This window comes from Trypanosoma theileri, assembly GCF_002087225.1.
Source record: "Trypanosoma theileri isolate Edinburgh chromosome Unknown TM35_Tth_23_V1, whole genome shotgun sequence".
In the NCBI taxonomy this organism is placed as follows: Eukaryota; Euglenozoa; class Kinetoplastea; order Trypanosomatida; family Trypanosomatidae; genus Trypanosoma; species Trypanosoma theileri.
Genome location: NW_021639865.1, coordinates 98814 through 107380, shown reverse-complemented (window position 1 = coordinate 107380; position 8567 = coordinate 98814). Strand labels below are relative to the sequence as shown.

The following is an 8567-nucleotide window of genomic DNA, read 5'->3' as shown; positions in this document are numbered from 1 at the left end:
TTTTTTTTTTTTTTCTTTCTTCTTTTTTCTTTCTTCTTTTTTCTCTTTCTCCTTCTTGTTGTCTACATGTTAATCACATGAGACCATTCATGTTTCACCACTCCATACTGAATATCCATAATCGCATTTAATATACGGTGTGTGAGAGACTTCTCCGCCTCTGGACACGGCACTTGATAATCGACATGATTGAAATGTAATCCCTCCACGGGAGTGACGATCGCGGCAGTGCCGCAGCCAAAACACTCCTTCACTCGTTTCTCCTGCAGGGCGGTGACTAACTCTTGAATTGTGAAGGTCCGCTCCGACACCCGCACCTCACCCCATTGCCGTGCGAGACTGAGAATGGAATCTCGTGTAATGCCTGGGAGAACAGTGCCGTCGAGTGGGGCAGTGATGAGTTCCAACTCGGCGTTATTCTTATTTGGCTGCCAAAGACAAAAGAAATTCATCGCCCCCACTTCCTGCACTTCATCCTTTGGGCCAAGCCATAATACTTGTTGATATCCACGAGCTGCCGCTTCCTTCTGTACAAGCATGGGAGCTGCGTAGTTTGCACCGAGTTTGACATTTCCTGTTCCACCCGGCCACGCACGTTTACGTTCTTCTTCCACCAATAACTTTACAGGCTTCATCCCAGAGGCGTAGTAAGGGCCAACAGGAGAAGCAATAATAAATAACATCACAGAGGTTGGAGAGGAAGCGGAGAGCACTTCATCTATTCCAATTGCCGCTGGTCGTAAATAGAGGGAGTAACCACGTTCCGTGGGAACATAATCCTTTTCTACTTTTACAAATTCCTCTAGAATTTTCAGTAGTTCTTTAGTGTCAAAATCCGGAAAACAAAGACGACGCATACTTGCCAACATACGCTCACAATTGCGTTCTGGTCGAAAAAGTCTAACATTACCGGCGGCATCACGATAGGCCTTCATTCCTTCAAAGCACTGGAGTCCATAGTGAAGACATGCGGTTTGTGGAGCCATGGAGAAGTTCTGAAAAGGCACAATCTTCGGAGCTCCCCATTGTGTGGTGGACTCTGTTACGATCTGGACCATGTGCGGTGTGAAGATAGTCCCGAATGCCACTCCCTTCAGTGAAGGAAGTGGTGGTGGGTTGGCCACTCGGTTTATTACCAGTTGATTGGCTTTAAAAGACATTATAATATTATATTTCTCTCCTTTTTTCTTTTTTTTTTTTTTTTTTTTTTTTTTTTTTTTTTTTTTCTTTTCTTTTCTTTTCTTTGCGTTTGATACTTTATTTTCTACTTGTTGTTGTTGTTGTTCTTGTCTATCCCTTTTACTTTTTGCTTGCGTAACAGAAGAAGAAAAACAGAAAAAAGAGACATTATGTATATGACCACAGAGATAAAAAGAAAGAAAGAAAAAAAAAAGACACAGTAGTGCCTTTCACACTCTATTATTGTTAATCCATAATGCTTACAAGTAGAATAAATGAGGAATACACGCCGAACCACTTTCATTCATTCAAAGCAACTTTTTTTTTTTTGTTCTTTCTTTGATTGAACACGCTCCATTTCTCCTTCTTTTCTTTTCTCTTCTCTCTTTGTTTATGAATTCATTCAATCTTTCTGTAGTTTTCTCACGCTCTCTCTCTCTCTCTCTCTCTCTGTTAACTTTACAGTTCTACTCTCTCATTTCTCACAAAATAATCCACTTCCCATTCCTCTTGCTGCTGAGCAAGACATATATAGATAGATAGATAGATAGATAGATAGATAGATTCTTTCCTTTTATTTCTAATCCGTTGAAACTGTGAACCAACTCTTTATCGCCTTCAGCACTGTCATTTTGCGTTCACTAGAAGAAATATCCGCATGATAGGATGATGAGGAAGCTCTGTTGCTAATACTACTACCAGGTAACGTTACCGGTTCCACTTCTAACGAGACAAGAAGACCAATTGGTACGAGTAAAATAAATACAACAAAAGAAATAAGTCTTGTAACTCCCATTGACATGTTTCCAGAAGAAGAAAAGAGAAAGAAGGTATACCATGAGATCATCTCTAGAAATAATCCCACAATAGCTGCAATAGATAAAGGTTGAGTGAATGCGAAGCGTGGGTAATTCGCTAGAATTCGCAAATACAACACATTTGTTATAATGCTCACAAGCGAGCGCCACCAACTCAAACGATCTAAGAGAAGAATAAAAGTATGTATTATCAAAACTAAAAGAGTCACTGTATGAAGAATTTTCTTTGTGCGTGTAGGGAATTCCTCCGCAAGGTCCGCAAGATACCCAATAGTACAGGCAAAACTAAACATAATCGCTACACAGATGAAACATCCCATAAGAAACGTGGTTATTTCAAAGGGTCCATATCGCATATAAGGAACACTGTAGGAGCGTTCCGAATAGTAATCATAATTGTAACCCATTTGTTCCTTTTTTTCTTTTTTTTTTTTATTATTTTTCTTTATTTTTCCTTCCTGTTCTGATTCCAATGTTTTGTGTGAGAACGAGTACCAAAATTGGTGAATAATAATAATAATAATAATAATAATTTCTCTCCTTTTTTTTCTTTTCTTTTCTGGCACCTTGTCCTTGTACAAAGAGAGAGAGTCACTCACTCACTTACTCACTCAGAGGTCACCACAAGGAAAAAAATAAATAAATAAGAGGATGCCTCAAGCTTTCCCTAGAATAAAAGTGATGATTGTTTTCTTTTTTTTTTTTTTTTTTTCTAGAATAAAAGTGATGTTTTTTTTTTTTTTTTTTTTTTTTGACTTCGTCTATCAGATATGCAAAGGAAAAAAAAGAAGAAAAAAAAGGGGGAAAGAAATCATAAAGAAGTACGGGAGGAGGAGGAGGAACAAATAAAAAATAAATAATAATAATAATAATAAGAAGAAGAAGAAGAATAATAAAAAGAAAGAGAATAGAAACATTTCTCTTCTTCTTCAAAAAAAAAGCAAGAGAAGAAACAATACATATATACGTATATATGTATATGTCAACTCTTTTGGTTATGTCAACAAAAAAAGTCGATGATGTAATCTTCTTAATCGTTTAATAAGGGCACCTTTATCTTCAGGTCCTTATCTATTAATTCCTAACATCAAGACACGACCTCCACATCCATTTCCTCCTTCTTTGCTGTTGTTTCTATCTCTCCTTCTTCCTCTTTTGTTGTTGTTGTTGTTGTTGTTATGGTGACTTTATGTATTCTTGATTTCTGTGGTTCTTTCCCCTCCTCATCACGCGGCCGTTTCCCCTTTGCCGGCCAATCCGGCTGTATCTCCGCAACGCCGTCTTCAACGTTTAGTTTAAATGGACCGGGGGCCACTCGCGGCGGGCGAATGGCGAGACACCGCAGAGTGCCGGGCTCTGAGACCAGCAGCGCCGCCTGCCCAGCCACCACCGGCTCATCCTCCAAACACCGTGCGGTGACCAGCAGAGAAGCGGCATCCTTCTCACTATCCGCATTCGTATGAAGATGCGGATGAAAACTAGTTTGACTCTCACTAGTATTAGTATTAGTAGTATTAGGGATACTGGTGATGGGGGTTTCACTGCGGACTCGAACCATCATGGTATCTGTGTAATTACTGGACTCCGCCACTCCAGCGAGAAGTCCATGTTGCACACGGGCCAACACCGCCTGCACAGTGGCCCGCAAGCGTACATCACCTGTGTGGCTAATCTGCCGTGCGGAGTCTGCGTGAATTGTAATAGACTCCACATGCACTAATGTACGGTGTGTAGTATCAGTAGTATTAGTAGTACTAGTAGTATTAGTAGTAGAGGAAGGGGCGGCATGTAAACGGTGTAAAGTGGATCGCAAGACGGTATCATGCACGGCACTTCGGTTCTGCAGTTGTTGGAGAGGAACAGTGACGGAAATATCAAATGTTGTGGATTCGGGTTCATATATATAACCGCGAGTGAGAGAAAGAAATGGTGGTGGTGGTAGTGGGAACAATACAGTCCTTCCAGATTTAGAAGTCTTAGAGTTGCCCTTCTTTTTATTTCCTCGATGTGAGGATCCTACTGGTTTGACTTGTTTGGCCATGGTTGTGTTCTTTATAGAGAAAGAAATATAAAAAGAGAGAAAAAGTAGATGTGTATATAATAATAACTCATGTAAATAAGTTAGTAGGGGGAGGGTGGGTACGGGCGGGGGTCTACAAATGACAACTTTTCTTTAAAGAATGATAGTCTTTCTTATCCTTCTTCTTTTTCTGTCTTTTTTCATAAGATTTTATCTTGTGTTCTTATTGTTATTGTTCAATCTAATCCCTTCGATGGGAGTGAGATATAAACAGAGAAACACATGCATATATATATATATATATATATATATACAGAGAGAGAGAGAGAGAGAGAGAGTCGGAAGTGTATATTTAGAAAAAGACACATAATATCAATAAGCAAAAAAGAAAAAAAAAGAAATCAAGAACAAGCAACAAATAGTATCAACATCAACTAAGACCGTACGAGCAACAACTTACAACAATATATGTGGGAATCCAAAAAAAAAGGAAAAACGGTTCATCCCATGCACTTGATTTTATCACAGAGAAATAAAAGAAAGAAAAGAGGAATGGAAAGAAAATAGAATAAAAATTCTTAGAGTTTCTTTTTTTTATTTTTTTTTATTTCTCTTTTTTTTTTTCCTCCTTCTAGGCATTCATATCTGCTTTTATCTCCCCTCTGTTCTTCTTCCATCTTACTATCACTCCATATATATGTATATATATATATATATACATACATATATCTCCTTTTCTCTTTCTCACTTACTGTTACTATGGACATAATGAATGTATACATATATATGTATATGTATGTGTGTATATGTATATGTATACATATATACATTTGTCTCAATGTGTACATGCGTTTCATATCTTCTCACCTCACCATCTTCTTCCTATATGTGAACCACGCGCACTATGCAATCCCGGGAGTCCCTCCACCGTCACCTGCCAACTCTGCAACGCACAGCTGTAGTAATCACATGTGAGTGGGTCCCAAAACATATCAAGACTGGGACTGTAGAACAAATCACTCTTATCATCGTAAAGCCAATCATTTGCACCATCTATTTGAACACCAAGTTCCACCGCAGTAAGGTATGAATGACCTTCCATATCCCCACGTACCATGCGCAGCAGACGATGGAATGCAGGGTTTCGTCTGTTGCCACTATTATTATTATTATTATTATTATTATTATTATTATTATTATTATTATTATTATTATTATGATCATTATTATCATCATCATCATTATAATTATCATCATTATCATTCTTATTCTTACGGTTATTATTACTATTATTATTATTATTACTATTGGTATTAGTACGATTATGATTTGTTTCCATTGCAGGAGCCGCAGAAGCGAATTGTGGTTGTGATGGTGATGGAAGATAACTTATATTCTCTGTATGCCTATCATACCGTTGTGTTTGACATTCCCGCTCACATTCATGAATGGGTTCATCCTCACAATTCTGTGCTCGTCTCTCTGTCAACAGCCGGACGGCGTAATTATGTATAGAGTGTGGATATGAGTATAAACACGCCGTGGTTACACACGCACAGAAGTCTAAACAAATAGCCGCAATGTAAAGACTATATCCCCAACTATAATGAATAGTACAGTCTGGGGCGGTGTAGTGAAGCGCCCGACACTCCTCCCGATCACAACGCGTGTAAAAGTAAAAGAGTACACAATTCGCAATTCCACACGGTATGGAAACAGCGAGAAAACACAACGCCGCCAGTGAACTTCCCGAACGGGTGGGACGACAAGTCATTCGCAAAGTGGCAATAAGTGCCATAATACTAGAGAGAAATTGAATAATACCAAGACTCCACATAATGCCAATATAATGTTGAACAAAAGAACCGGATGCCTCACAGATAATTTCATGTGTAAGTCGATCTCGTAAAATACGGGGATAATATGAACTGGCTAATTCAATACAAATACCCGCTAATCCCTCACGGCAGGCAAAGAAGAGTCCAAGTGAACGATGATGTACTTTATACTCCATCACATACCACTCAGTGGTACCTACACCAAAGGAATGACAAAATACAGATGGGACCAGTAAACACAGAATAAAGGCAATAAAGCGATAAAAGGTGTTTACATTATTATATTTCAATTGTTTATATAATGCCAAGGTCTCAGCCTCTACTCGACTGGACCTTTGCAAATCGTTAAGACGTACAGTTGTACATCCAAGACGATGTTGAATTAAAAGTTGAGATGGAATAACGGTAGGGACTACAGGCTCAAACATTAATGTATCTTCATTACGTGGGCCAACATCATGTACGGTTGCGGCGGTGGTGGCGGTGGTTGGTTCGTGAGAATCCACGAAACTATTCGACGGCATAAAGAATAGAAAGCAATAATAACAATAATAATAATTACTCTTTTTCTTGCTTTTTTGTCTTTCTACTATTCTGGTGGACCTGTTGTGGTTCTGGTGGTGGTGGTGGTTAGGGTAATGATAATGATGGATTTGATTTCTCTTTATATTTATTCTTTTCTTTTTTTATTTTTCTTTGCTCGTATCACCACAGATACCACTACCGCCACCCCAACAGTCTAATGTACACGTGGACAGATAAACAAGCACGTACTGTTCTCAGCCGGATAGCGCTGATAATGGGTATTAGTCGTAGTAGTGGAGTATCAGGGTGTGTACAGCTATAGCAATACATAAAAGAGAAAAAAAACAGAAAAAAAGAAAAAAAGAAAAAAGAAAAAAACACCCCATGAAAATCTAAAGGGAAAGGGGGAAATATATGTATATATATATATATACTCCCAAAAACAGTGGTATAGCTCCAATACTCACCTTTTCTTTCTTTCTTTCTTTGATGTCTCCTTTCTATAGTGTTTATTTCTGTTCTGATCATTCTGTATAAACCATATATATATATATATATATATCCAAAATATTAGAGTGTTATGGTGAAAAAAGGAGGGAGGAATACATATAAAAAAAAAAAAAAAAAAAAATAAATGAAAAACCAAAAGAAAAAGAAAAGGAATTCCTCTCAAGAGAAAAAAAACAATTAAAATAATAATAACATTCGTATTGAGAGAAATTTATTCTCTACACTTTCCCCATCTATCATTGACCAACACGCATTCTTAAGTATTGAATGACCAAGTAGTCGAATGCCTCGCTAACAACAGAGGGAGGCAAAGGTGTTGTTATTTGTGTATTGTCATAAGCCAAAGGATTATCCCTCTTATTATTATTATTATTATTATTATTATTATTATTATTATTATTATTATCATCACTACTGCAGAGAAGTTCTTGTAGTATTATCCCATTATTCCCTGGTGTATCTAGCAGTTGTGTGAGAATTCCCATCATTTCCACACGATCTGCACTGTTCGGCTGCGGCGGTGTTGTCCAGAGTGAAAGACAACACAACGTCTCATGCAGGAGGCAAAATAAATGTCTGGCCACTGCAGAAAGTGACCTAAACACAACTGCCCCATCCATATTATTATTATTATTATTATTATTATTATTATTATTATTATTATTAAAATCATGAACTGTATGCACAATACCATTGAGGGCACGAAGTAATGGAGCCAAGAGAGCCGTGAGTGCATTAGCAGCCTCTTCCATGGCGATGGGCGGTTTATTCGCCGTACTTTCACTTCCGAGATGTTCATGTATCCAACAAGGTGTGAGTTGCAGGAGATACTCCGGCACTACTCGCTGAATCATAATAGTAACTGCATTTGTTGTTGTTGTTGTTATTGTTGTTTTTACTGTAGCTGAATAGGGTATGAAATCCATAGATTGTGGTAAAGTATACCCATCGTTGTTATTATGATTAGATGAAATAAATGGACGACATGACTCCAATGTATGTTGTGATGTTGCTGCTCCTACATCTGTATTGGCTTGTATAGATATAGGCTCCTGCGATTGTGTAAATGTCTGAGCCGCCATTATTGTTGGTTCTATTCCTTTTACTTCCCTTGATGTATTTTCCTCATTTACTTCTCTTCTGTGATGAGATAGAGAAGAGAGTTGTGAGGTTGTCTTTGCAATCGCTGTTAAGATCTTCTCTTCCTGTGGAAAGAAACGTCCCCGTAGTTTCTCTGCTTCCTCTGCGAGAAGTATGGCGTTTGCCTCGTGTAGTTTAAACCACTCCCGCTGTCGAGATACACTTGTGTAGATGCGGTAGAGTTGTTCCTTCAACTGCGATGTTAACAGGAACTCCTCCTCCTCCTCCTGATCTTCCTGTGTAGACAACGGCAATGGTGATATAACCGCCGCAGAATTAGTAGTAGTAGTAGTAGTAGTAATAGTAGAAGGAGGAGGATTTTTATTATTATTACTCTTATCCATATAAGAGCGGGTATTCCTTTCTATTCTTTTCTCTCTTTGTTGTTGACGTTGCTTCTGCATGAAGGTAGAATGATATGGATGCATTACCTTATTTGTTTTGTTTTGTTTTTACGCAGCTATGTCTATAACTAACCAAATATATATATATATATATATATATATATATATATATATATATATATATAATATAAAT

General features: G+C 37.9%; 5 protein-coding genes across 5 annotated transcripts; all 5 read right to left on the bottom strand.

The window, feature by feature from the left end:
- Positions 1 to 62: 62 nt before the first annotated feature.
- On the bottom strand, positions 63 to 1160 carry TM35_000231460 (putative branched-chain amino acid aminotransferase,putative; the record flags this gene model as incomplete). The annotated part of the gene is made up of 1 exon (XM_029027386.1): positions 63 to 1160. The coding sequence occupies one exon, from the start codon at positions 1158 to 1160 to the stop codon at positions 63 to 65; it is 1098 nt and encodes a 365-aa protein (XP_028881241.1).
- Positions 1161 to 1759: 599 nt separating this feature from the next.
- TM35_000231450 (uncharacterized protein) lies at positions 1760 to 2404 on the bottom strand (the record flags this gene model as incomplete). The annotated part of the gene is made up of 1 exon (XM_029027385.1): positions 1760 to 2404. One exon carries the CDS (start codon positions 2402 to 2404, stop codon positions 1760 to 1762), a length of 645 nt encoding a protein of 214 aa, XP_028881240.1.
- A 680-nt stretch (positions 2405 to 3084) lies between these two features.
- On the bottom strand, positions 3085 to 4038 carry TM35_000231440 (ICAM-like surface protein; the record flags this gene model as incomplete). Its single annotated transcript, XM_029027384.1, has 1 exon — positions 3085 to 4038. One exon carries the CDS (start codon positions 4036 to 4038, stop codon positions 3085 to 3087), a length of 954 nt encoding a protein of 317 aa, XP_028881239.1.
- Positions 4039 to 4885: 847 nt separating this feature from the next.
- TM35_000231430 (uncharacterized protein) lies at positions 4886 to 6379 on the bottom strand (the record flags this gene model as incomplete). Its single annotated transcript, XM_029027383.1, has 1 exon — positions 4886 to 6379. The coding sequence occupies one exon, from the start codon at positions 6377 to 6379 to the stop codon at positions 4886 to 4888; it is 1494 nt and encodes a 497-aa protein (XP_028881238.1).
- Positions 6380 to 7126: 747 nt separating this feature from the next.
- Positions 7127 to 8458, bottom strand: TM35_000231420 (uncharacterized protein; the record flags this gene model as incomplete). The annotated part of the gene is made up of 1 exon (XM_029027382.1): positions 7127 to 8458. The coding sequence occupies one exon, from the start codon at positions 8456 to 8458 to the stop codon at positions 7127 to 7129; it is 1332 nt and encodes a 443-aa protein (XP_028881237.1).
- Between the last annotated feature and the right edge of the window lie 109 nt (positions 8459 to 8567).